This window comes from Coturnix japonica, chromosome 16 (assembly GCF_054131305.1).
Source record: "Coturnix japonica strain WE chromosome 16, WE-NBRP24, whole genome shotgun sequence".
NCBI lineage: Eukaryota > Metazoa > Chordata > Aves > Galliformes > Phasianidae > Coturnix > Coturnix japonica.
The window spans coordinates 242970-270178 of NC_140678.1; the positions used below are offsets into that span (position 1 = coordinate 242970).

At 51.0% G+C, this 27209-nt stretch overlaps 2 protein-coding genes across 2 annotated transcripts in view; one reads left to right on the forward strand and one right to left on the reverse strand.

Annotated features, from left to right (window-relative positions):
• LOC107325586 (fibrillin-2) overlaps positions 1-18310 on the forward strand; it is a 61735-nt gene extending 43425 nt beyond the window's left edge. Inside the window, exons 33-65 of the mRNA XM_015886618.3 lie at positions 149-271; positions 634-759; positions 988-1110; positions 1820-1942; positions 2194-2355; positions 2817-2885; positions 3111-3236; positions 3557-3682; positions 3862-4011; positions 4311-4382; positions 4709-4834; positions 5278-5403; positions 5983-6108; positions 6329-6445; positions 6700-6828; positions 7363-7482; positions 7868-7993; positions 8360-8512; positions 8762-8827; positions 9083-9208; positions 9453-9572; positions 10096-10218; positions 10491-10622; positions 11188-11313; positions 11778-11984; positions 12250-12375; positions 12605-12727; positions 13085-13201; positions 13445-13573; positions 13807-13926; positions 14121-14352; positions 15416-15584; positions 15788-18310. Of these exons, the coding sequence (XP_015742104.3) occupies positions 149-271; positions 634-759; positions 988-1110; positions 1820-1942; positions 2194-2355; positions 2817-2885; positions 3111-3236; positions 3557-3682; positions 3862-4011; positions 4311-4382; positions 4709-4834; positions 5278-5403; positions 5983-6108; positions 6329-6445; positions 6700-6828; positions 7363-7482; positions 7868-7993; positions 8360-8512; positions 8762-8827; positions 9083-9208; positions 9453-9572; positions 10096-10218; positions 10491-10622; positions 11188-11313; positions 11778-11984; positions 12250-12375; positions 12605-12727; positions 13085-13201; positions 13445-13573; positions 13807-13926; positions 14121-14352; positions 15416-15584; positions 15788-16162 (4514 nt within the window). The 3' untranslated portion in view covers positions 16163-18310. The remainder of the gene's footprint in view (positions 1-148; positions 272-633; positions 760-987; positions 1111-1819; positions 1943-2193; positions 2356-2816; positions 2886-3110; positions 3237-3556; positions 3683-3861; positions 4012-4310; positions 4383-4708; positions 4835-5277; positions 5404-5982; positions 6109-6328; positions 6446-6699; positions 6829-7362; positions 7483-7867; positions 7994-8359; positions 8513-8761; positions 8828-9082; positions 9209-9452; positions 9573-10095; positions 10219-10490; positions 10623-11187; positions 11314-11777; positions 11985-12249; positions 12376-12604; positions 12728-13084; positions 13202-13444; positions 13574-13806; positions 13927-14120; positions 14353-15415; positions 15585-15787) is intronic.
• Positions 18311-20343: 2033 nt separating this feature from the next.
• CTXN1 (cortexin 1) lies at positions 20344-20895 on the reverse strand. Its single transcript, XM_085517464.1, has one exon. The coding sequence runs from the start codon at positions 20741-20743 to the stop codon at positions 20489-20491; it is 255 nt and encodes an 84-aa protein (XP_085373590.1). The 5' UTR covers positions 20744-20895; the 3' UTR covers positions 20344-20488.
• Between the last annotated feature and the right edge of the window lie 6314 nt (positions 20896-27209).

Genomic DNA, 27209 nt, shown 5'->3' on the forward strand with positions numbered 1-27209 from the left:
ACAGGTTCTTCAAGTGCCTGGAGGCTGCAGTCTCCTGGGCTGCATATTTGTCCACCTGGAGCACATCCCTGGAGACCCTACACTAGCTCTCCATGCCTAGAGGAAAGGCCAGAGGCAAAATACTGAGCGGATGCTTCTCCCTGCCCAGACTTGGACGAGTGTGCAACAGAAGAGCACAAGTGCAACCTGAATGCTAACTGCATCAACACACCAGGCTCCTACCGCTGTGCCTGCAGAGAAGGCTTCAATGGAGATGGCTTCTCTTGCTCAGGTGAGGCCCACAAACCCACTTAGCAGCAGGAACATGACTTACCTGTCTTGCTTGTCTCAAGAATCTTCTTAATTACCAACCTCTCTTGGCATCTGGCTGCTTGTGGGCTGTTCCCAAAACCAGACATCCCCAAAAAGCCACTACAGCCTGCCCTGCAGAATAACCTGCTGAGGTACGTTAAGGAGAGATCCACATTCTTCTCAGCAGGTGTTCAGAGAGGTTCAGGACAATTAGAAGTTTTGCACTGCCCTTTCTTTGCAGCCTTCTAGCAGAGGGGTGGGAACAAGCTTGTGGGAATGTCCTGGGCAAGGTTCCTACCTCTTGGTTAATGCCATGTCAATCTCACACTTGACTCTCACCAGATGTGGATGAGTGTGCAGACAATGTGAACCTGTGTGAGAATGGACAATGTCTCAATGCACCTGGGGGTTACCGCTGTGAGTGTGAGATGGGCTTCAATCCTACAGAGGACAGCAAGGCCTGTCAGGGTAAGTAACCAGAGTTTTGTTCGCTGCTCCAAGAGATATGGAGTCCTTTGTGGCTTTGATCTCATCCTGCTCATCCAGGAGGTGATATCCCTTGGCACTAGAATGATCATGAGAAGGTGGGTTACCATGTGGGTGGCTGGGCGGTGAATGTTTTTCAGTGGGAGCAGAAGCCTTTTCTGGCCCAATACCTTGCTAGATCCTGTGTACCCAGCTCTCTTTCTTTTGCAGACATTGATGAATGCACCTTCCAGAATATCTGTGTCTTTGGGACCTGCCAGAACCTGCCTGGCATGTTCCGTTGTGCCTGTGATGATGGCTATGAACTGGACAGAAGTGGAGGCAACTGCACAGGTACAGGACTTCTGTGGGTCCATGGGATGAGGCTCAACACATCAGGGTACAGCCTCACCTTGAATATTGTTTGCAGTTCTGGGCTGCAGGGTATGAAAAGGATGTTAAAATACTTAAAAGCATCCAGAGAAGGGCATCAAAGCTGGCAAAAGGGCTGCAAGACGTATCCTGTGAGGAGAAGCTAAGGACAGTCAAGCTTTTTAGGTTAGAGGAAAGGAAGTTAGAGGTGACCTCATTGCTTTCTGCAGCCTCCTGAGGAGGGGAATCAGAGAGGGAGGTCTTGATCTCTTCTCCGTGGTAACTGATGACAGGATAAGTGGAAACAGTGCAAAGCTGCACCAGGGGAGGTTCAGACTGGACATTAGGAAAAACCTCTTTGCCATGGAAGTGGTCTGACACTGAAGCAGGCTTCCTAGAGAGGTAGTTATGCCCTATGCCTGTTCAGTGATCAAGAGGCATTCAGACAATGTCCTCCTTTATTTGCTTTGATTTTTGGTTAGCCCTGGAGTGGTCAGGCAGATGGACTTTATGATCTTTGTATGTCCCTTCCAAATGAGCTATTCTGTAAATGTATTCTGCGAGCCTTGCAAATGTCATGGCTGTGAGAACACAGCCTGTCCACACCACACAGAACTTAGGGTAGGGACTGTCTTTTCTGAGGCTGTCTTCATCATTCTTTTCAGTCTTCATCATTTTTCCATCTTTTCAGACATCAATGAATGTGCAGACCCTGTGAACTGTATCAACGGCCTGTGTGTCAACACTCCTGGAAGCTACCTGTGCAACTGTCCACAAGACTTTGAGTTGAACCCCACTGGTGTGGGCTGTGTGGGTGAGTGGGGATCTGTGTTATAAGCACTTTTCCAAACAAGGTGGTCCTTCTTGTTGGTCCACTGTGGTCAGAGCTGGCCACTAACAGAGATAGACTTTAATCTGCATCAAAAGAAGAGTATCTTCCTCCTGTTAAGCCTGACCCACCTTCTTTCACCAGTATGGAGACTCTCCTGATTGGAGATATGTTATTTCTCCCGTGCATACAATTCTTTGCTGGGCAGGTTTGCTCACGCTGCTTTCTCTGTGCAGATACCCGTGTTGGGAACTGCTTCCTGGACACCCAGGATCGTGGAGATGGGGGGATTTCCTGCAGTGCAGAAATTGGAGTTGGTGTCACTCGGGCATCCTGCTGCTGCTCACTGGGTCGTGCATGGGGCAACCCCTGCGAGCTTTGTCCTCCAGCCAACACGAGTGAGTGGGAAGACATCTGGGATGAAATTGGACATGGGCTGAATGGACAATATAGGAAGGAAGGGAGAGGAAGAGGCAGCGTCCTTATGGTTTCTCAGGGTCCTCAGGTCTGGTATTTGTGATCATCACAAAAAAGCAAAGTAAGCTGAGGGAGGAGAGGTTTACCATGCTGCCCAGGGCTGCATAGGTGGACCAGGGCTGAGAGAAGGTGTGACTGGGAAAACCAGCAAGTTGTGCATGGGGAGTTCACGTTGGTATCCTTTGTTCCTCATCACCATAAGCTGGGGGAGGGAAGTGGATGTAAAATAGTTCCTTTCAGGAGTGGGCAGGTAGAGCTTTGAGTGTGATGAGAGTCAGGTCACTTACCCTGGACCACTGTCACCATCTTCATGGCCTGTTTTCACTGGAATTCTCCTGGTTTTCCCTCCCTGCCCTCTTTCCCTGACTGACTTTTCTTACAGCTGAGTACAAGACCCTGTGCCCAGGAGGAGAAGGTTTCCGGCCCAACCCTATCACTGTCATCCTGGAAGGTAAGCCTGCCCAGAACCCTGCCCACTATCTGCTACACAGCTGGGCTGGCTGTGTGCTCTCTAAGCTCCAACCACTGGGTGATAAACAAGTGTGTGTTCTCATCAAGCACTCTCCATTCACCTGGCAGAGCTGCTTAGGTGCTGGCAGTGGGTCAGCACACTGGGGCTGGGGGTGTTGCTGGGGCTACAGGTGGTGAACATCCCCTGGCTGCTCTTCCACCACAGATATTGACGAGTGCCAGGAGCTGCCAGGTCTCTGCCAGGGTGGCAACTGTGTGAACACTTTTGGCAGCTTCCAGTGTGAATGCCCCCTTGGCTACTACCTCAACGAGGACACACGGATCTGTGAAGGTAACTGCACCGTGCCCTGCATGCCTGTGAGCCTAGCGTGTGCATCATGTGTGTGGAAGTGTGTATAGAGTTGTGGTTCTGTCTGTGCACGATCTTTCCTTCATGCCATAGGAGTGGCTGGCAGAATCTGTTCTTTCTTCATCCTTACCACAAACCCTGGCTCCTTTCTCTATGTCAGACCAGCCCGGTCCCCGTGCTAGGCTGTATGAGCCCTGACCCAAGCCTGTGTGTACAATGTGCCCAGCACACCTTCCGCTCCATGTTAGACCTGTACTACCTGTACTCAAGTACTTTAACCTTCAGACTCCTCTTTTTGGCAGATATTGATGAGTGCTCTGCTCACATTGGGATCTGTGGCCCTGGGACCTGTTACAACACCCTCGGCAACTACACCTGTGTGTGCCCCCCGGAATACATGCAAGTCAATGGAGGAAACAACTGCATGGGTATGGCATTGTCTGAATCTCTGGGAAGGGCTGTGTCAGTGCCCTGGCTGTGCTCTGCTCATGGGTGGTATGGTGCACAGCACATTGTGGGCACTGTGGCTGAGTGGAAGGAGTGGGAAGTGCAGTGAGCACAGCTGGGTCTCAGGAGGCACAAGTCAGTGTCTGGGCTGCCTTTACAGATATGAGGAAGAGTGTGTGCTATCGCAACTACAATGACACATGTGAGAATGAGCTCTCCTTCAACATGACCAAGAAGATGTGCTGCTGCTCCTACAACATTGGCAAAGCCTGGAACAAACCGTGTGAACCCTGTCCTACTCCAGCCAGCCGTAAGTCAGACTTCCTGGAAAGGCACACTGGGACCATGGCTGCCCCCAACAGCTTTGGGGTATGGGCACAGTGGAAGTAATAAAATAGTTGGCAAAAAGGGAGAGCATCATGGCTGGCAGGCAGTGCTTGTAGATATGCATGATGTCAGACAGGCAGCTCCTCGTGCCAGCCCTGTGGTTCCTGGCTGAGAACCATGCGGGTCCGCCTGCCCTCTGCATCCTCTTTGCCATATTTGGGCTTTTTGTTCCTCACTGCCTGCTCACTAGACATGGCCATGACTGTGATGTTCCCCTTCCAGCCGAGTACCAGATCCTGTGTGGGAACCAGGCCCCTGGCTTTATCATCGACATCCACACAGGGAAGCCCATTGGTGAGTACTGCCATCCCCCCTGCCCCACACCCTGTGGTACCAGTGCTCTCTGCCATAGTGCCTATGAGCTTATTTGCTTCCCCTCCCTTTGCAAATTAAGACCTGAGCAGGGTCCCTCCTAACACATGCCATGCTGGCTCTGCCAGCAATCCTATATCTCGTATGACATGGAGTCTTGTGTGGCTCTGCTGTGTGCACAGAGCTCTGCAGAACAGCCACAGCCTGATGCTGTCTGCACAATCCAGTGTCAGTCCTGCAGGAGTTGTTCCTGATGCTTTCCTCATTTCTGCCTTCCTGGGATGGTGATAGATGTTGTCTGTGTGCAGATATTGATGAGTGCAGTGAGATCCCTGCAATCTGTACCAATGGTGTCTGCATCAACCAGATTGGCAGCTTCCGGTGCGAGTGCCCTATTGGATTCAGCTACAACAACATACTGCTCATCTGTGAAGGTAACAGAGGCCAGGACTGCAGCCAGAGGGAGCTGGGAGGGTGAGGGGCTGCAGTATAGCAGAAGCATCTCCTTCACTCATGGTGTATCAAGTGCATGGTGCATCGGCTGACAGAAGAGGTGGAACAGAGTCCACACATTCTTGGCCATTATTTCTCTTGAAATAATTTTAATTTTCCATGCTAACGGTTGAACAAAAATTGCTGATGTTCATGAATCTTCCTGTTTGTTTCTCCTCCTTTGTCCCTTGGCATGGGCTGTTGGGTTTAAAAGCATTTAAAAGGTTTGAGTTGTTCCTAAAATGCATTTTATTATTGAAAATAAAAATAAATAAAAAAGACACTGGTTGAGTCGAACCAGGGGTTAAAATTCAGGTGACTCCACTGAGCCTCTCCAACCCCAGCAGGACAATGCCCCAACAGTCCATATGTGCTTCTCCTGCAGACATTGATGAATGCAGCAGTGGAGAAAACCTCTGCCAGCGCAATGCTGACTGCATCAACATCCCAGGCAGCTACAGGTGCGAATGCTCAACTGGATACAAGCTGTCACCTAGTGGAGCCTGCGTGGGTAAGATGGGAGCTGCTTGCTGCTTGCTTTAGAGGCGAGTGAGGGAGTGCTGGCACTGCTGAGACCTTTGGCTGTCTCTGCAGAGCACTGGGGTGGGCTCAAGGAAGGACAGGATGAGGGATGCACCGTCCCCCTGCATTCCTTCCTGATCTTTTGTCAGACCTGGGAACCACGACTTGCCCACACTGTGACTGTGGGATATCTCCACTTATGGAATAGTTCTTAGGAACTGCAGGCCCCTGGGGGATGGGGAAAATTCATGCAGGTGGTTATCACCCAGCAGAAGGCCAGATCCTTCTGTCTATTATCTGCTCTTTTTTTAGTCCTAACGTGGCCAAGAGGATGCAGAAATAGCAGAGCAGCTTTCCTTTGGGAGCTCACTTAGATCGTATTTTAAAGATTGCAGATCAGTATGTCATCATGCTTGTTCTCAGTGAAGCCATCTCTAAGAAACCCACAGCCCTGTCTTCCTGTGCTTTTGCTCACAGACTCAGCAGGACCTGCAGGAGGGCAGTACCTTGGCTCTTTCCATTTAATCCATCCCTTCTGCTCACCAGCACCCACTGTGCTTTGTCGTAGGTCGCAACGAATGCCAGGAAATCCCCAACGTCTGCAGCCACGGGGACTGTGTTGACACTGAAGGCAGCTACATCTGCATCTGTCACAATGGCTTCAAGGCCACCGGGGAGCAGACCATGTGCATGGGTCAGTGTGGCCACCCCAATCCTGTGCTGCCCTTTTGAGTGAATCACATTTCATGATGGACGTGAGCTTTCTCCAGCACCTGCTGGGTTGTGCCACCATGTCCTCATAATCCAGGCTGCAAAACCACAGTGGCATGGTGCACCTGGCTGGGCCCCATCTGCCCTCCCCTTCAAGGCAGTTGTTCTCAGCCTCTTAGTCATCAGTGTCTTTTTCCCTGCAGATATTGATGAATGTGATCGACAGCCCTGTGGAAATGGGACCTGTAAGAACACAGTTGGGTCCTACAACTGTCTGTGCTTCCCTGGCTTTGAGCTTACACACAATAATGACTGCATGGGTGAGTTGCACATGGGTGACAAACTGGTGCCGTTTGGCAGGAGTTGTGGGGCATTCTCTGTGTGCCCTGCAGTGGCGTGCAGGAATTCAGTTCTGTGTATCAGGTTGTAGCAGTTGCTACAACTGCTGGTCCAGGCTGTGACTGCAGGGGTGGTTGTACATGTCAGCAGTCAGGGGTGTGGGGTGGTTATGGTGGCACGCTGACAATAATGTTCTGTATTTCTTCCCACTGTGATTGTCATTTCCCTCCCACAGACATTGATGAGTGCTCATCCATGGTGGGGCAGGTGTGTCGAAATGGCCAATGCATCAACAGCATCGGCTCCTTTCAGTGCCTGTGCCAAGAGGGCTACGACCGGACTCCTGATGGGAAGAACTGTGTAGGTGAGTGTCCTTCTCAGGCAATAGACTCTCCAGATCCACTAGCAAGGTCCCGAGTCCCATGAAGCCAAAGCACTATCATTTAACTGCCCATGGAAACTGGGCTTACTGTGCCTGTGTCTATGGTCAAGCAATGCCAGCTGAGACCTACAGGCAGTGAGGACAAACATCACCTTGTCCATCCTCCTAAATCATCCGTGATTGTACCAGTGATGCCTTTGGAACAACCTCACAGTCAGGACTGGCTCTGCCAGAACTGTTGCCAGTGCTGTTGTGCAGCCCCTGAGGCTTCAGTGTCAGACAAGCACATTGTGCCCAAGTTGCCTGTATCTGTCACACTGCTTCCTGCAGCATGTTGTCCTGTAGAGCTGAGCCTGCATTGCCAAGGTGCATGTCTGAAAAATTCTTTCTTTGTGTCCTTAGAGTAAAGCAGTGTGCAGCTGCTAGGTGAGGGCCTGTCTGCAGAAAGGCACCCTGCAACTGGGTTCTCAGAGCTGAGCACTGATGCTGTCACTGGTTATTTCCCCTCCTCTGCAGACATCAACGAGTGCGTGAGCCTGCCTGGGACCTGCTCCCCAGGCACTTGCCAGAACCTGGAGGGCTCCTTCCGCTGTATTTGCCCCCCTGGGTATGAAGTGCAGAACGACAATTGCATTGGTAATGTTGCCTCTCTGTCTCCTCCATTTCCAGCACAGCATGTGGCTGACCTGGGAGGCTCTCAGAGCAACCATATCCTTCCTGGGTGGGCTGGGCATGTGTCACCACCTCCAAATAACTTCTTGGAATGACTGGGCACAGAGTAAGGCCAAGGTACTCCCAGGACTGAGGAGGGTCAGTGTTTTTGCTGTACCCTGGCCACTTCACTGTCCCATTTGCCCTGAAAGTGTGTTCAGGGTTAGGGCCGGGGTCTCTGTTCCCAGGAAGGGTGGTAACCTGCAGGCAGCAGAGTACCCCAGAGATGGCAACTTCACCTGGTTTTAATGCTATGGAAAAAAAAGGAGTGACTTTTGGCTGCTCTGTAATACATCTGCAATGCTTTCAGATATCAATGAATGTGAAGAGGAGCCCAACATCTGTCTCTTTGGGACATGCACCAATACTCCTGGCAGCTTCCAGTGTGTCTGCCCCCCAGGCTTTGTGCTGTCTGACAATGGCCGGCGGTGCTTTGGTGAGTGCAGCTCTGCCCATGGGATGATGGGGAAGTACAGGACATGGCAAACACAAACACCGTGGATGGAGGCAGGAGCTGGCACAGCTGCCTGCTGTGACCCCTTTGAGTTGTTCTCAAGATTGATAAGAGTGCGAGTTGGATATTAAGATATCCTGGTTTTCGGCAAGACAACTTGGTGTCTCTAAGACAGAATTTGGGATGGGTGGGTGGGCTGCCCATTTCCTCCACAGCAGCACTGCCCATCTGCAGAGTCATCCAGAACACCAGCATCCTGAAGAAGACCCTTCCTGATGCTGAAGGGGAGAGGAGGACAGCATCACCATTGGATGACTGCAATGCTCTGTGCATTTCCCTGTCCTACAGATACTCGCCAAAGCTTCTGCTTCACTCGCTTTGACAATGGGAAGTGCTCTGTCCCCAAGGCCTTCAACACCACCAAGGCTCGGTGCTGCTGCAGCAAGATGCCAGGAGAAGGCTGGGGAGACCCGTGTGAACTGTGCCCACAAGAAGGAAATGGTAGGTGGGCTGGGCCTCCAACATCAGCAGTGCAGGGAAGGTGTGAAGGTTGGTCCAGACAGGCAACTGTGCAAGCTGTCCAGCAAAAGGGGCTCCTCCATGTGGGGAGAACTGCCCTGCAATCTCAGAACTCATTTGTGCAGTGAGCTGTCAAGCCCTCAGTCATGCCCTAGAAGCAGCAAAAACACACTTTGGCCTCTGGAAATGTGTTCATGTCTAAACCCAGCTCACGTTTCTGCTTTCTTCCAGTTGCCTTCCAGGAGCTGTGTCCATATGGCCACGGAGCCATCCCAGGTCCAGGTGACACCCGAGAAGGTATGGTGTGGTACAGGGACAAGAAATGTGTCCTGTGGGGGGCGACCATACCTTGGCTTTCAGGAGAGAAGAGCTCAGTCCCAGTGGCAGTAAGGGGGGAATGTGCAGTCCCTCCTAAGCTCATGGTCTCTGCTCACCCATGCAATCTCCAGTTCTGGCAGGAGGCTGGGATTTCAGGGCCAGCTCAAAGAGGATGGGGGTGTTTCTAGCCACATGCTCCCATGTGATTTAACCTTGCCTTGGTTACCCCTCTAGATGTGAATGAATGCTCAGAGAACCTGGGTGTCTGTATCAACGGGGCCTGCATTAATACTGATGGTTCCTTCCGCTGCGAGTGCCCCTTTGGGTACAACCTCGACTACACGGGAGTCAACTGTGTGGGTAAGGGCCTGAGTGTTTGTCCTCCTTATGTCAACAGCTATAAGAAAGCACGGGAGTGTGTGTGTGTGTGTGTGTGTGTGTTTGGAAAGAAGGGTTTTTGAATGCACTTTTACCCTGTCCCTTCCTTTTTTAACCCTGGCTACTGATTTTGCTGAGCCTGTGTGGATGCTTGGCTGCAAGAAGTTACCAGCCTACATCTTTCCTATATAAATCATCTACCTAACCTGGTCCTGCCTTCCTCCAGATACAGATGAATGCTCCATTGGCAACCCCTGTGGGAATGGTACCTGCACCAACGTGGTGGGAGGTTTTGAATGTGTCTGTGATGAGGGCTTTGAGCCAGGGCCCATGATGACATGTGAAGGTAAGGCTGCAGTGGGTCTGCCCCTTCACCCTGCCTTGCAGAGCTGAAGATGGGAGAAACCAAGGAAATCTCTTCTTGCTTCCCACTCTCCTGTTCCCTTGGTTCCCACAGTGTCCCTCATCCCCTTCCTCCACAGACACTTGTATAATTAAATTATTGTCCCAGAAAACCACAGCCACGTTCAGGCTGTGTGTGTGCCCCCAGTTGGTTCATTGTCTGGCTGAGTGAGCAGCAGTCAGGTCAGCATCTCCTTTGGCTTCCTCTGAGGCTGGAACTCAGAGTGAGTGTTGGAGGCCAATTTGAAAGCAGTAGCTGCCTCAGCAAGGATCCATGATCCTGTCTGCATCAGAGAGGGGCTCAGGCACCTGCAGTGTATGCAGACTGTGACAGGAAGCCTTGGTGAAGCATAGAAAGTTGTCATGAGGGGAATGTGCAGAAGGGAAGTCTGACTTAGGCAGGTCTACTGTCAGCTGATCCTGCTCAGAGTGCAGAATCAAGCTCTCTCCTCTCTTCTGTTTCCCAGATATTAATGAGTGTGCATCAAATCCTTTGCTTTGTGCATTCCGCTGCATCAACACTTTTGGCTCCTATGAGTGCACATGTCCATCTGGGTATGCCCTCCGAGACGACAGAAGAATGTGCAGAGGTAAAATCTTCCTTCTGCAGACATCTGGGGAGCTCCCACACACTCTCCAGGTCCCTGCCTCTTGTCTGTCTCTGGTACTACACAGAAGGCAGTACATCTGGACTACTGTCTTTGGGCCTGTGCTCACTCTTGCATCTCCCCTGGTGTCTGCCATGTGCCAGCTTTGGCCAGGGCAGCAGGGATTGGCAGAAGAGTGTAGCTTTGAACACCACTTAGCTGTTCCCACAGTGGTTCAAGCTGGCAGGATGTTCTCACCAAACTATTGGTTTCAGATCTGGATGAGTGTGCAGAGGGTCTGCACGACTGCGAGTCTCGAGGAATGCTGTGCAAGAATCTCATCGGCACCTTCCTGTGTATCTGCCCACCAGGAATGCAGCGCAGACCTGATGGAGAGGGCTGCACAGGTAGCAAGGGCTAGGCTGGGGGGGGTTCTCAGTGGGGCTGGACTTGTATGCAACCCTGCAGCTTTTGCTTTTGTCCTGTGAAACAAATCCTTCCTGGGTTTTGCTGTGTGTCACGGCTTCCAATCCTATTAGATGCCCTCTCACCCACAGTCTCTGCTAATCTGTAGACCCACATACAGCCCAGGATGACACAACATTACACCTTGTGTTATTTTTTTCGAATCTCTCCATGTCAGTGTCAAGCCTCTTTGCACTGTGCTGCTTTCAGAAGTGCTGGCCCATGCACACCTGCACAGTGGTAGGGACAGGAGGAATGCAGAGCACGCTCAGCTCCAGTCCCACTCTGGCAGCTCAGCCATTTGCAGATGGAGAATGTGCAAAGCAGGGAAGTTGGGCACTCTGCTTTATGGGAGTTCTGGGGAAAGTGGGTTTGTTTCTCAGCTGTCTGAGGATGTAGGAGTGTAACTCAGAGGACTGTGTGGGCTTGGTTCAGGATGAATGGTAGCATGGAAACTCATGGAAAGCTGAAATTTGTCACCACAGTTCTTTGTGACTTCTTTCCTAGATGAAAATGAGTGCCGCACCAAGCCTGGAATCTGCCCCAATGGCCGCTGCATCAACACGGTGGGAAGTTACCGCTGTGATTGCAATGAAGGTTTTGAAGTCAGTCCCTCTGGCACAGAGTGTATCGGTAATTACCATGGTCTTTATCAGCCTCTGGTTAGTGTCACATGGTGCTTCTCAGGTGCTTTGGGAATTTGCCCAAAGTAAGATTTGAAAATCTTGAACCACAAGTTCAGTGAGCTGTGGGGACAGAAGAAAAGTGCAGACAAGTTTGCTGTTAAGATTTGCTTTGTGAACAATTTGTTGTCCATACTTAACCATGTTGAGTTTTGCCCACAGAGGCAGGGTGCACCTTGAGTGACTTGTAGGGCACTGAGCCTTGGCACAGCCACTGCTGTGCCAGGAGAACTGGGAGGTGAGAAGCAGCCAGGGCAGTGCCAAGGAGACCCCCAGGATCTGTCAGGTTCAGGGACAAGGGATTGGGCCAGAAATGGGGCTCAGGACAGAAACAGTCTGGACAGGTTACTCAGTCATCATTGCTGCTGACATAGTCTCACATCCTGAACTTGTCTTCCCGACCTCTCTATCCAGACACCCGCCAGGGCTTCTGCTTCACTGAAGTACTGCAAACCATGTGCCAGATGTCTTCCACCAACCGCAACCTGGTCACCAAATCTGAGTGCTGCTGCAACAGTGGGCGCAGTTGGGGACCCCAGTGTGAGCTCTGCCCCCTTCTTGGAACTGCCCAGTACAAGAAAATGTGTCCTCACGGTCCAGGGTACTCCACTGATGGGAGAGGTGAGCTGGGTCCCAAATCACCTTTAGTGCAGATGGAAGAAAGCAGAAATGTGGGTACAAGCTGAACTGCACTGGAAACTGACTAGGTCAGGTCTGCACAGTGCCTGGAGCAGACAAGAAGCTTCTGCAACATTATCTTACATCTGCCTGCATGTAACCTCTGGTGCTCACTTAGAGCCTGGTTTGTCCTGGCAGAATGCAGTCATAGGAGCATGACTTTAGAAGGCAGCACTGGTACTAACAGTTCCTTCACTCTCTCCTGCAGATATTGATGAGTGCAAGGTACTGCCCAACCTCTGCAAGAATGGACAGTGCATCAACAGCATCGGCTCCTTCCGCTGCCACTGCAAGCTGGGCTACACAGCAGATATCACGGGCACAGCCTGTGTGGGTGAGTTGGGAGAAAGAAACCCATTTCTATGTACAGCCCTTGGCCTTGGCAAGCCTCCCTCTGTCCCTTCTTCTTAGCATGCAAAGAGAGGGACCTAAATCCCTCCTCCCCAGAGCCTGGCTTCCACCTCTGTCCATATATACCTGTGTGGCTGTGGCAGGGCTGTGACATGGGGCCCCATCCAGCAGCACAGCCCATTAACACTTTGTCCTGTGTCTCTCAACTCCAGATCTGGATGAGTGTAACCAGTCCCCTAAGCCATGTAACTTCATCTGCAAGAACACAGAGGGCAGCTACCAGTGCTCGTGCCCACGAGGATACATTCTGCAAGAAGATGGAAAGATTTGCAAAGGTATTTTCCCAGGAGAAGGAAGCAGCAGAGACCCTGCCTCATCTCAGCCTGCAAGAGAAGTGGTCTGAGAACCTGAGAGGGCTGGGATTTGTGGCTTACTGGGGAGGTAGAGAAAAAACTCTGTCTTCCCTGTGTGCTGGGATGTAACCAGAGATGGAGAGTCTGCCTAGACTTGTGACTCTCATATGCAGGAGGACCTTTGTGTGTGATGTTTCAGAGGTTGGTCCATGCCAGGTCCCAGTCTTTTCTGCACACCTGTTTCACAATGTGTGCTCAGCTGCCATCAACTCAGACCACGGAGATAAGCTATCTCCATGAGAGAAACTAGGACACATGTTCTTGTTCTTGTTGCTTTAGACTTGGATGAGTGTTCCACCAAGCAGCACAACTGCCAGTTCCTGTGTGTGAACGTTATTGGAGGATTCAACTGCAAATGCCCTCCAGGCTTCACTCAGCACCACTCATCCTGCATTGGTGAGTAAAGGCATTGGCTGCTGTGCACATGGAGGGTATCTGGGGGGGGTTAGCTTCAGGCCCTGCAGTCTCTCCAAGCCCTGCAGCTCTGGCTGTGGAATACTGCAGCTCTGAAGAGAGCTGCTGCTGACCTCTCTGCAGTCAGCATCTGATGTTTCATTCTGTTACCAGTGCCAGGGAGCTGACCTCAAAGCCACACTCCCCTTCTGGTTGAACTTACAGGCAGTTGCTAATGTTTTGCAGACAATAATGAGTGCACAGCTCAGCCCTCTCTGTGTGGAGCCAAAGGGCAGTGTCTGAACACACCAGGAAGCTACAACTGTGAATGTCAGAAGGGATTCTCCCTGGACAGCTCTGGTGTCAATTGTGAAGGTAGGTCTTCACAATCTCTTCACCATCCAAGCTGCAAGGGGGATATATGTGGGGCTTGGGACTGATGGTGCTATTCAAGTGCAAGACACAGAGTTATAATAGGGCAGAACCATTCACCTACATAAACACCCTGATGGGTACTGGCTTCCAAGCATGTACTGTGTACACGTGTGGTTCCTGTGCATGGGACAGGGAGCTGTTGTCTCACCACCCCCTGTGTTACATTGCTGCAGATGTAGATGAGTGTGATGGAAACCACCGGTGCCAGCATGGCTGCCAGAACGTGCTTGGGGGCTACAGATGTGGCTGTCCACAGGGCTACGTGCAGCACTACCAGTGGAATCAGTGTGTGGGTAAGTGAGGGACCATTGCATCCTGGGGCTGAGGGATAAATGGCAGCTGGACCCTGAGCCCCTCTGCAGCCACCCTGACTGTTGCTGACAGTGATTTCTGGATTCACATTTGCAAAGCCAGCACTATGCTTCCTGCCCTGCCCCAGAAACCTTTGCCCACTAAGTTTCTGATCAGTTTGCTGTTTTTGGCGCAGATGAAAATGAGTGCTCCAGCCCAACTGCCTGTGGCTCTGCCTCCTGCTACAACACTCTGGGAAGTTTCAAGTGTGTCTGTCCGTCTGGTTTTGACTTTGACCAAGCCTTTGGGGGGTGCCAGGATGTGGATGAATGCTCAGCTGGCGGCAGCCCCTGTAGTTATGGCTGCTCCAACACAGATGGAGGTTACCTCTGTGGCTGTCCTGGAGGCTACTTCCGAGCAGGACAAGGGTAAGATCCAACTCTCTGCTGTATGCATTTCTTAAATTTGAGGTGTACCTGGATAAAGCACATTTGAAATGTGACATTCAGAGACGGAGACTTGCCCACCATGGTCCAGCTTGATCAGCATGACTGGAAGCTGGTTCTCACCCCAGCTCATTTTTGGCCTGTTTTTGGAGCCATGTCTATCTGTAGTCATGGATGCTTTTAGACTCAGGTGAACCCAGAGCCTGTAAGTTCTTCCTGGCAAGGACCCTATGCAGTTCTATTTGCTGCCACATCCTTATCTCCTCTGTAAGTGATCATCTCTCAGCACTGTGGATGCTGAAGTGCAGCTGTGTATCAGGTGCTGTTCCCAACACAGCCTGTGCTTCACCTTGACTTTGTGAAGTGCTTGAGTGCTCTCTACTGCCAGAAAGCAACCTCACACTCCTCTCCCGTGCTCCAAGACACTTCTTAGAAGTGCCTGCTGCTATGCACAGAGTATGTAGGTAACCATGTACCAGGTGATGGTGCCACAGCTCCACCACAGTTTGTAGCTCAGGCCCCTGAGAACAACAACCAAGGTGGGCATGAGCTGCATGATGTATACTTTGTGGTGTCCACACCACACCTGTACATTACCAGATGTTGCAGGTTGATCTGTACATGCTGCCCACAGGCATCCTCTTATCATCACACTTCTGCTTCCTACCAGGGTCACCAGAACAGTCTGAGGGAGCCGTGGGAGCCAGTGAGCTCCCATTCGCACGAGCCCTTGGCTTTTCCATTGCCAGACCGTTTATGTCCCTTCACAGAATCCACTTGCTAATGCCCATGTCCTCTTCCATATCCCGTATCTTCTTCCAGCTCAGTAGTTAGAACAGTTGCTAGCAGTGTAGCAGATGCAGCACAGATTGAACCTACTGCCTTATTTAACAAGATGTGGCCTGATACCTCCCCCAGGCATATCCTGACCATAAGGCATTCTGCACAAGCCATGCAAGGTGTGATCTTCCTTTTGTGTCTGGGTGCCTCATGGGGAATACATGAGGGCAATCTGAGATGGAACTCTCTGCTTTTCTGCCACCAGACACTGTATTTCTGGCTTGGGCTTTGGGAAAGGGTCCTACCTTCCTGCCCCTCAAGAAGAGGATGAAGACAATCTGCTCTCCCCTGAAACCTGCTATGAGTGCAAGATAAATGGGTACCCCAAGAGGGGCCGACAACGACGCAGTGTCAATGGCACTGAGAGGCATGAGGTAAGAAATTCATGACATCCCAGATGGGGTGGTGCAAGATAAGAGTTGAATCACTTAGGGGTGGCTGCCTGGTGTGGAACCCCTGCAACATAGAGCTGCCTTAGGATGGCACATGAGGCAGAACCTCCTAAATCAAGTCTTCTCATATCACGCCATCACCTTTTCTTGGCATCTGTAAGTAACATGCCTGGCTCCTTCCCTAGGATCACACTGTGAATTTGGCCAGCATGGATGTGGAGGCTCCTCTGTCCATGACGCTGAACCTCTCTGACCTGGCACACAACGAGCACATCCTGGAGCTTCTGCCAGCTGTGGAACCCCTGGAGAACCGGGTGCGGTACCTCATCTCCCATGGGAATGAGGATGGCTACTTCCGCATCCACCAAAAAGAAGGGCTCAGCTTCCTGCACCTTGGCCGCAAGAAAATAGTGCCTGGCACCTACCTGCTGGAAATCATGAGCGTGCCCCTGTACCGCAAGAGGGAACTGCAGAAACTAGAGGCCAAGAATGACCTCAACTACTTAGCAGGGGAGCTGGGCCAAGCACTGAGGATGAAGCTCCAGCTCCAGCTCTACTAACAGCTGTGAGACCCACCCACCCAATCGACAGTACAGTCCTTAGCCTTGCCATCCCCACCTGGAAACAACTGCCTCTTCTCTTGCTGCACTCACTGCCACCACCTCCCCCACTGCACTGCACAACTGATGGGAAATGTCCCCGTGGGCTCAGCACTCACCTGGGCCATGCAGGGGTATTCCATTCCATGGGGTGCTTGGCTCAAAACCAAGCCACACTACAAATGAGCTCATGCAAGCTTTGCCAAAGTTTCTGCTGTGTTAGCAGGGGCATCATCCCTGCGCTCAGCTCCTTCTGTCTCCTTTAAACAAGGTGCTGTTGATCTGAGCTGGCAGAGGCAGCACCATGGGAAGGTTCCGGTCCTTCACGCTCACAGCCCATACACCACCCCACCTCTCAGTAAATGGGAGAGGATCTGGGGGCGGCTTTGGTAAGTGCCTTTCCTAACAGTTTTTTTCCTCCTTTGATTCTAGATTCTACATTGTCATATTGGTGCTGCACAAGAGCCCTACCTACGCTGGCTCCTATGTCTCTCTGTCCTCTCCATGTCTTCTGGTCCATTTGGGTTGCTCACTAGTGAGTGAAGGGGCAGCTCAGGCTGCAGACCTCGTGTTGTGAAGCATCCAGCCCAAAGGACCAGATCTCTTGCAGGGAACGTAGGGTTTTTGCACTGCAGTGTGCTCAACAGTGCATTCCCTCCAAAGATTGGTGCTGGAAGGGGTTCTATGGAGCTCCAGCAAGCCAGGGGTGAATGTGTCCTTACAGAAGTGAATAGGAGCTCTGGGGAAAAGCAAATAATTGCACTGGTTAATGCAAATGAACAAACTAAACTGGAAGGGAACATTAGCAGCCTGGTTCAGAGCATCTATCCTTCCGTTGCCAGTGGAGATGGAAAACTTGGTGTGCATGTATGGCACACCATAGGGGCAGACTTGCTGGCCACAACTGGTGAGTGGTTTAAAATCTTATAAAAACTCCTGCCAGCAGGAGCAGGTGGGGGGGGGAGGGTGGGCTCTGCAGCGTGGGGCAGGGACAGCCCAGCCCTCGTGGTTGGTCCCTGACCCTGTGCTGCCCATCTGTGTGAACTGGGGTGCTGATTGCCCACAGTCAGTAGTGGAAATGGAAGCTGAAAGGCACTGCCCTCATTACTGCCTGCACCTTGGTGACAGCTGAAAGACATCCCAGTTAGTGCAGACAGATGAAATGCACTCCAAAGAACCTGGAAGGTACAAGTGAAGTGAAAGGAGCTCTCTCCGCTGCCTCCCTTGGCCTTGTGGGCTGCTCTGTCTGGGTGGGTTTCTCCCCTATCTTGGGGTGGTCCTTCACACAGCGCTCCTCAGTGCCATGGCCTCATTCTGTAGGAATCTGTTCTCACTTCTGTATCAACATTGTGCATTGTCAAAGGCAAGACAGGTGCTAACTCACTCTGGTGACACACAGAACTACCTGACAACAAACCAAAGGTGCTTTCAGAAGCTGGTGCTGGTATGGAACTGTCAGTGTTAGTGCACTGTATCCATCCACCTTTCTGTATTTATGTGTAACCACCGCAGCCTGATGGCTGGGTGGTGTGAGGAGTGCACATTCTGTAACTTTTGTTTTGTATTTGGGGGTGGGGTGGTTGTTTTCTCCTGGTACACTTCCCCTGCACAGAGTGGGGAGCTGTACATATACTGTATTTGGGCTAACGTCAAACTTGAAAACTCTTTTCGTATAATGCAGCTCCAGACTCTGGTTTTGCAAGAGTTCCAGAGCTTGTGACAGGATGGGTGGCCTGATGTTTGTTTTTATTATTATTATTATTATTATTGGTTTGGTTTGGTTTGGTTTTCCCAACAGGTGCTTTAAAAAAAAACAAAAAACAAAAAAACAACCAAAAAAAAAACCAACACAACAAACTATTAATAAATGAGCAGAGATGGGTTTGTGTGTGTGTGTTGAGCCAAAGCGATCACATGAAGAAGCTCAAGGTTTCCTTAATTCCTCTCTGGTTTGGTGTTTTTTTGTATTGCCATTTCTTGCTGGATATTTTTGGGAAGCATTGAAACTGAACCCTGTGCCCTTGTCCCTCAGAGAGAAATGGCTCTTTGTGGGATTCCTTTTTTTTTTGTATCGGAAGCAACAGCAACAATAAAATTATTTTGGGTTAAGTGTTTCTGTGCCTTCCTCCAACCTGGGGCAGGTGTTGGCAGTGCCTCACAGAGAGGGCACTGAGGAGATTCCATGGCCACACGTGTGTACCTCAGCCTTTTAGATGTTTAAACAGTATCCACAAGTTTCCCCTTAGATTGCTCAGCACTACGTTACCCTACGATCACCCCTTCCAGCAGCCTTCCTCTTGGATCACAGCTCTCTCATTGTGCTGCCTTTGCTTTGATGACATTTCAGGCTCTGTCATTTTTATATTGATAAAAAAATGGAATGCTTATCTCATACATCAGAGGCTCCACTTTATCCAACTTTAACTGCCAAAGGACAGAAATGTGGTTATGTCAGTGTAATCATGGAATCAGAATGCTGTCAGTCAAGTATGAACTAAAGTCTGCACAAGTCTTTGCATATACATCTTTAGATACAGTAAACATGTACTTTTATCTAGGTCAGAATGAGCATCCTTGAAACTGCTTAATTAATTAAGTAGAGGAGCTCTTAATCACAACACAGTGACTAGACTTGTATTTGAAGATAGGAGCATCTTGAAAAAATAAAAACGTGTAGTTAATTAGCATGACTAACATAGCCTGCAGGTAGGGAGACAAGCCCTATCTTTAACTCACCTGATATAGGCAGGGGGCAGGAAGGGCACTGCCTCAAATGTGCTGTGGTCACTCTTGTTTTCCAGCTCATGCTCCTTTGTGCAGCAGCCCCACTTCTGCTGCATTGTGGCAGTTTTGCTGAATAGTGATTGTGATGAGCAGAGGTCACACAACACAGGGACTGTCTGGACTGTACAGTGAATGCTTTGTGCACTGTGTTCTGTGATGCAGGTTCTTGACCACGTGTCCAGTGGTGCCAAGAAAGGTGCAGAAGCAGGATCACTGGATCTGGGTACCAGAGTCCTGTTTCTTGGCTAACCATATCCCAGTGACTCTGCACTAGTCTGGCCAACCCCAAGAGAAGTCTCCTGAGGTCTTTTGAATCAGAGCAGTGTTATATAGTGTCCAATGAGACGCATCACAGAGCAGAGGAAAAGCTGTACGGGGTTAGCACAGTGCAGCTTTATTTCCATGGAGCAGGAGGAAGTTCTCCCCCATGGGCTCAGATCCCTTAGCACACAACTTGCCAGCCCACAGCCATACCCCACCACAGCTTTTGCAGGCTGGCCCTGTGGCCAGCTGCAGCACCCCTAAAGAGTCACAGTTCCCACAGTCAGGTTCCCCCACTATGGGGACAGCCATAGTTCCCCTCATTTACACAGCCCTTCTGCTAGGCAGATGTAGGAGCACGCCCAGGCTGCCCAGGTCCTGCTGGAGCAGCCACGTGCAGAGTGAGGCACTGCTGGGTACTGCCAGGCCTGGGCTGGATGAGAGTCATCTCCCAAATGCTGCATGGGGACTTCAGATCCCTGCAGGGCTCCCCACAGGGCTCCCAGGCAGGCCTACAAGTGACTGCATCACTGCACCTTGCTCAGACCATTTCCACCAGTTCGGCAGGGAGCAGTCATGATGGTGTAAAGCAGAGAGTGGGCTGCAGGGCAGAAGGGTGTTGCACGTGGGGTCTCCATCTCCCCTTTACTTGTGGGGTGCACTTTGAGGCTGCCACACAGAGAGGAACAAAGCCAACACTTGGGTCAGGTGCCTATAAACCCCCTCACAGACAAAGCTCAGCTACAGGGAAACACACACACACACACACACTGGGCCACGGTCAGCACTCCCCAGAGGACACAGACAGAGGTGATGCGGGAGGCAGGAGCAGGTAGGGGTCCAACACCCAGCCTGGTGCAGGGCAGAGCTGCCCAGACCAGGAGCCGTGGGGGTCGTGGCCGAGGGCAGGTCCTGCCGTGCCCTGCCCCGTTGCCTCCCGCCCCTCACTGCGGCACGCAGCATTGCTCCGGGGCACGGTGGGCAGCGACACCCGTGGGGAGTCACGTCCCCTCTCTGATGTATTTTGCCAAGAGTGCTGCAGGCTGCGAAGAGAACTGAAAAGTGCTTAGAAAAGAGAGAAACCCCTAGAAAACCCACCCCAGACAAGAACCCGACCTCGCCTCCCTGCCCACGGCATCCCTGCTGGCCCGGGGCAACACCACAGAGGAAGGGGGGGCCGGGGCCGGGGCCAGCTGGGGCGGGAGGCACTCGGAGCACCCAGGCTCGCCCCATCCCTGCCCTCTACACCAAGGCGTAGTCAAACTGGCCCCTCTCCAACCCCTCCTTGTGGTCAGTCCAGGAGGAGGCAGGCATGCGGCTGTAGGGGTCCAGCAGAATGCGAAAGCAGCGCACCATCAGCATCACCAAGAAGACGAGGAGGAAGATGACAAAGGCAAAGACGGTTTTCTGCTCGGCATCCATGCCCGCAGTGCTGGCTGGGTGCTCAACCAAGGACGGGGACAGCAGTTCATAATCCATCGTCGATGCATCATTCATGGCAGAGGTGAGACGCTCAAGCTGCAAAGAGCACGAGGACAGGGAGCATCCGGGCCTGGGCAGCCAGCTCCAGACTCCTGCTGTGCACCCAGAGCACCACCTGCACCGGTCACTCCATAGCCACCAGCACCACTAAGCTGAGCCAAGGAGCTCAGGATTCATTCCTATGCTGATCGAGAGCTCCTGGAGGGAAAAGCAGAGATGGAGAGAGAGGAGGAGTTGGCCACGGGCATCAGCTAAAGAGCACCTTAGCTGCTAAATAATTAGAGACAGGAGAGGGCAGGGGAGAGTCTCTGTTGCCAGAACTGCAGTTATTTGCTTGCAGATGCAGCCAGACAAGCAGTCAGATATCTGAGATAAAAGTCTGGGGACAGTGATATTTATGGAGAGCACCTACCTCACTCCAGCTGTGTGGGTGCACTAGCATTGCTATTGCAGGAGAAGCAGAAGGCTGCCTCCAAACAGCCACATCACTGAGCCAAGATCTCCAGGATCCAGCTTCCTTGGGCTATGGAGGAAAAGCAGAAAGACATAGACAGAAGTTAAAAGGACAGCAGTCACAGCAAAGCAACAAAGACACTGCTGTTTTCTCAAATGCTGTGAGTTCTCAGTGTCTCTTAGACCAGTACTAGCTCCTGGGTAGAAGAACATCTTTACCAGTGTCCCCTTGCTCAATCCTGGGTCCTGAGCACTCTTAGTGTAGTGGAGACCGCAGGAAAAAGTCCAACTGGGAGACATCCAGCCAAGCATGCCCCTGCCCTCCAGGCAGCAATACTGGGAGTAACTATCAGTGGGAAAAGGCAGCCAGCTATGGACCACAGAATGTTTGACATGGCTCTGACTCATGCCGAGCACCTGCTCTCTTTCCTTTATCTGCACCTCCTGAGACACCACGAGGAACAGTGCTTGCAGGCTTTAAAAATAATTTCATAACAGAAAAACAGAAAAATAAAGGACAATGGCATCATCAAGGTGAGAAAGATGAATGTCCACCTTCCTGAGTCCCAGGCAGATTCTGGTCTATAGTGCTCTTGAAACAAGTCACTTTGAAACACAGATACATACCCTGATCTTGGGAAATAGCGCTGGCCCAGGACCCAACCTTCTGCTGGCAGGTCTATGTAGGAAGACCAGGACTGCTCAGCCAAGCAGTACCATGGGTGGAGAGAAGCACTTCTTGTACCTTCTCTGTCAGGGATTTTGACAAATATATCATCTGATCTTTAATGAGTACAAATTGCAAATATTAGATTTCTCTGGCAGTTCCTACCTTCCTTGGTGCAGCTGTCCAGGCAGTCAGTTAGGCTCCCTCAGGCCTACATTGACAAGCCACTGACTCTCCCTTCCTCATGCTGTGGATTCCCATAGCATGAGCACCCATTAGGAGGGCAGAAGGATGGGGGTGAATGAACTGAGCTGGGGAGTTTTCCAGCTGAGCAGGAAACACGTTTCCCAGTCAGTAGAGAACAGCCAGGCTCAGAGTACAGCACCTTGCAGAACTTTGCTCCTCACACTCTGCAAGAGGTGGTGAGTGGTCCAGAAGTGGATGTGAACCATGAAGATGAGGACAGCCTGGGGAATGAAGCATCCCTAGGGCCTCCAAATGAGCTGATTTCTTTGCCTGGAAGCTCCTCAGATCAGCCTGATGTTGTTCCCATGGAAAGATGGTGGTCAGACACAGGGTGAGCAGAGGAGCAGCTGATGGTTCCATGTGACCCAGTAGAGGGGCTGCAGAGATGATTCAGAGCCCGGAGCATCTTCTGCATGAGGAAAGGCTGAGAACCATGGGACTGTGCAGCCTGGAGAAGAGAAGGCTGAGAGGGGATCTCATCACTGTTTATAAATATCTAAAGTATGTGAGTCAGGTTGATGGAGGCGGACTCCTTTCGATGGGGAACAGCAATAGAAGAATGGGCAAGAGGAAGAATCTGGAACACGGGAAGCTCCACACTAACACAAGGAAGAATTTCATTATTGTCAGAGTGTGGAGAATATGTCCTGCTGCAATTTAATCAACTCAAGCACAAATCATGAGTCTGAAGGTACCCAACTGACTTGTAACTGACATAAAAAATGCAGGGAGAAACATGCATATGCAGGAGAAAATACAAGGTTTTCTGCCAAATATTATTAAAGTATTTCTCTTGCATTCAGGATGCATTGCTTTTTTATTACCATGTGAAGAATCAGATCTTAATTTCCCAAGAAAATGCTGGTAAGATAGTTAAATGAAGGCAGCTGTTATTTAAGGAATATGTGACTGAGTTTTATTAAGATTCATGTTCCCTTAGTAACTAAAAAGAATGCATGAGCAAGGAAATTACTAAAAGGGGAGAGAACTCACAAAGGAAGAGGACTGTCAACTATTTAGCAACACTGTGGGGATATTTTTACAGGCACAAAATACAAATTAAATGTTAATCTGCAAAATGACAAATATCTAATGAAATAATAACTTTAAAAAGAGGCACGGAGTAGTGTTTACAACACAGGATGCCATCTGGTGTGGAGGGCTCACCCTTCCCACTAGAGACACCTCCACATGGATGCTGATCCCACACATGGGTAGGGGCAGAGGGATAGGACTGTGGAGGGATGGGGCTCTGCAGCTGCAGAGGGCTGCACTGCCCTCAGACAGTACCACTAGCATCACCTTATTCCAACCTCCCAGTTCTTGCAGGTTTTCAACTAAAGACAAGAGCTATATGAGAAAGCATAAAAGGAATCAGTGGGTAGATAACCCAGCTGTGGGATCAGGGAGTGAGGCTGCCCACCAAGGCACAAACCACCTTGTCTTAGGGTGCTGGAAGGTGAAGACAGCTTTTCAACACTGCAGTAAAACACCTAGCCCTGCAAAGTGCATTTGAGCAGCAGAAATTGAAAAAAGACCCACATGATTGACACAACGAAGCAGAACTGTACCAGAAGTGCTGACCTATTCCAAGAATGGAAGTGGAAGATGAACACTATTATGAGTGAAGCGGGATTTAATGGCACTGTGTCATGGATGCAGTCCAACAGCCATGGAGGGACTTTGTTTGCACGCTCTTAAAGAAACGCAACTTTCTTAGTCCTATCTTAAAAAAGTAGACATTTACAATTTTATAACAGCAATAAATGCAAGTTATGTCTTAAGGAGAGAAAACAGAACTAAATTGTGACAAAGGAGAGTTCTGAGGGGGCTAAAATGCTCAAATCCACATGAAGAGAGCAGATCAAAATGTCTGCACGCAAGGAACAGCATCAAATTCATTAGGATGCTGCTAAAGCAAACCTGCTTTTCAAAGCACAAATCCACTGTTGCTCCCCGTACAAACCTACGTGAGGCAAGCTAGAGGAATATCCCAAATAGCCAGGGTTCAAGTGGGAATCAGCATGCAAAATGAGCAGGGCAGGGGAGCAATGCCACGCACACTCTCTGCTCAGAGCTGGGAGCACTCCGCTGCTCTGCAGGAGCCAGGGGTCTCACAGGACCCTGCTCCGCATGTTCCCTGTTGTTAATATTCGTCCTATTGCCAGGCATGGCACACAACCAACTGTTGCAACCGGAGAGCAAATGCAATTGCCAGGGAGACAGGGAAGCAAGCACCCTTGTGAGGGCTGCAGGCGAAGTGCTTAAGCAGGAGGTCTGCAGGGCCCACCAACTCCAGAGAGAGAGGGAAAGGCTATACTTGCGGCACTTCAGGACTCTGTCTCTCTCTCCGCTGCCCCACAGCTGTGCTCCCAGGCCCACAAGTCCTTCTCCTCTGGAGTCCTTCTGGACACACCTCTGGCACTGCTATAGGGAGCTCACAGCAGAATTGCTGGCAGGGCTTGCATTGCCTTTTTCAGTCAATGTTGCTGCTGATTCCCCGCAGCAACAAATGAACACATGCCACTGGGTTACTGCATGGCTGCCAGGATCAACAGAGCTGCTGCCATAATGGAGCCTGAATAGCCAGGGGCAGCTGGAGATCCCTCTAAGGAGGGGGTGATCGGAGCTGCCTCCCCTCTTCACTCCTTCTCAGATGACTGCATTCAGCTGTCATTCTGCAGTGCTCACCTTTCCTCTGGAGGAAACTCCCTCCCATAGGATCTCCTCCTGTTCCAGCCTAGTTTTGCCCCTCAGGAAGAGAGAATTTGTAGGCTCTGTTTCCAGGAACAAGCACCCAATCCTCTGTGGAATCTGTCCCACAGGGCTAAAGAGGCATCCACGGCACAGAGACGTGCATTACAGGCTTCTGCTCCAAAGCAGTGCCCTGGAATGGGCTGTGGGTTCCTTATGAGCATACTGCAGGGATGAGTGGAAGAAGTTTGTATTTCTTCAGGAGGATCTCCATCACAAGACCTGCCAGCACCTCTGCATCACCTGGCCCAGCTCCTGGGTCCTGTGAAGTTCCAAGGAAGAATCCAATCTCGGCAGGATACCCTAACTGCACCAATGGATCAAGGTGTCCCCTCGTACTCTACAGCTCCTCAGTAAGAAGACAATCCAACAATAAAACTGTTACCCATAACAACTGAAAAGCCCAGCATCCTGCTCTCTCTATCTAGACTCAACAGTTTCCATCAGAAGACATACTGGTCCCATCACCAGATGATCAGAGCTACCCATCACCAGTAAGAGGTCCTTGAAAACCAAGCACAGGAACAACTTCCCCCTCCCCTTTGCACTTCCTGGCTCTGCAAACCCCCTGTCCTACCCATAGCATGAGCACTTGCAAGGGGATGGGGCATGGATAGTACCTGGATGGCATGGGTCTGGGGGCCCAGCCACTCAGCCACAAAGATTCCCAGCTTCAGCACTTGCCATCTTGAGGGAAGGAGCAGATGCCTCTCTTCTGGAGAGCACACAGGGAAGGCAAATGCTCTTCACTCACACTGGAGCAGGTTCCTATGGCGATGCAGAATCAATTATAATAGAAGGTGGAGCACAGCTATTGGAGCTGGGAGAAGTTTTGTGAGCTGCCTGCCTGGGAAAGCAATGCTGTAAGTGGAAATGGGGCTGGGGGCTGGGCCTGGCTATCCTTGGGGTTCAGCTCCTGAATCCCAGTGTCCCCCTGGCTGCTCCATGCTCTCCCAGTGCAGCATGTACAGGGGTCTGCCAGGCTCCTACGTGTCTCACCTGCACTTCCCAGAAGGCTGTCCAGGGCACTGAGAGCCACCTGAACTACCCAGACACAAATCTGCCTAGCACAGGCCATTGCACTCCCACCCTTACCACTGTCCCCACGGAGGGAGCAGGTCCCAGAATGAAAAGGTTTTGTACAGCAGCAGAACAGACAGCCCTTCCTTTTCCATGCAACCCACCTTCTGTACAACTCCCTTGCAAAATCTGCTCCAGGGCACACACCCCTGTGTGTCTGTGTCCGTCTCAGGGCCACAGCCCCGCTCCCAGCAGTCTGAGATGCACTAGAGCAAGAGCAGCCTTCCTGCTGGGCAGGCACACCACTGCCATGCCTGCATTGAAGCTAAGCTTGACTTTGTGCAGCACCCAGAATGGAACTCCACCTCCAAAGCGCAGTTTAAGTATGCAATGCTGAGTGCACAGCTGGTCATGTTCAAGGACTGAAGGATCTGGGACTACAAAATATCACTACAACCCTATATGTACCTTCTCAATCCAGACTCAAGGAGTGATCCAGGTTCAGTGCCAAGCCTGGCAGCTTTGGGATGCAAAGTGCTGTCAGGCTTGCACAGTGTCACACCCAGCTCACAGGGAAACATGCCGAGGTTCAGGAGAGGTCCAGGAGTGTGAATTTGTGCTTGGACCTGAACCAGAAACCACAGTCAGCCCCACTGTCTGACAGTCCTGCACAAGCTCCTTGCGGCTGACTGTGTGCCACCTGCACGACCTCCCCATCTCTGTGTGCCAGATCTGTACAAACAAATGATAGTGATCTTTTCTCTTCTGGAGAAAGGTGACAGGAGCCTTGAAGCCTGGGCACTATGATTTGGAGGAAGAACACAAGATGGATAAGGAAAGTGTCAGGGACAGGAGTGGTCAATATAGCTGGTAGACCCACTGCAGCAGTGTTCATGGGGTGATGATCCACATCCAGTTCTGATGGTCATCCACAGACAAAGGCTGTGCCTCCTTGTCCTGAGTCCTGAGCTAAAAGATGTGGGGTTGGCAGGAGCTCAGCAAGTGAAGAGTGCCTGGCAAACAAATACACACACACAGGCCAACAGCATCCCTGAGCTTTTGGCAGAATTTATCTGTCTGAGCAAACCCAGAGAGCAGGATCTGGCCATTTCCAGACACCGTGAGTGAGAATGGCAGTCAAGTTCTGGGAGCGGGATACCTCTCTGAACACAGTTTGTCCTATAATTTGTCACTGCTTTAGCCATATGTAGCTCCTGTCATCTGCTGAACAGCAGGACCTTGCACATGTAGATCCTCCTGGAAGAAAATCTTCATGAAAGAAAGAAAGAACTCTAGCCTTGACCTACAGGTACTCCAAGGGAACAAAGGCAGATGTTCAAG

Excerpts from the sequence above, each read along its gene's own strand:
- CTXN1 (XM_085517464.1), bottom strand. The coding sequence starts at position 20,743 with ATGAATGATGCATCGACGATGGATTATGAACTGCTGTCCCCGTCCTTG.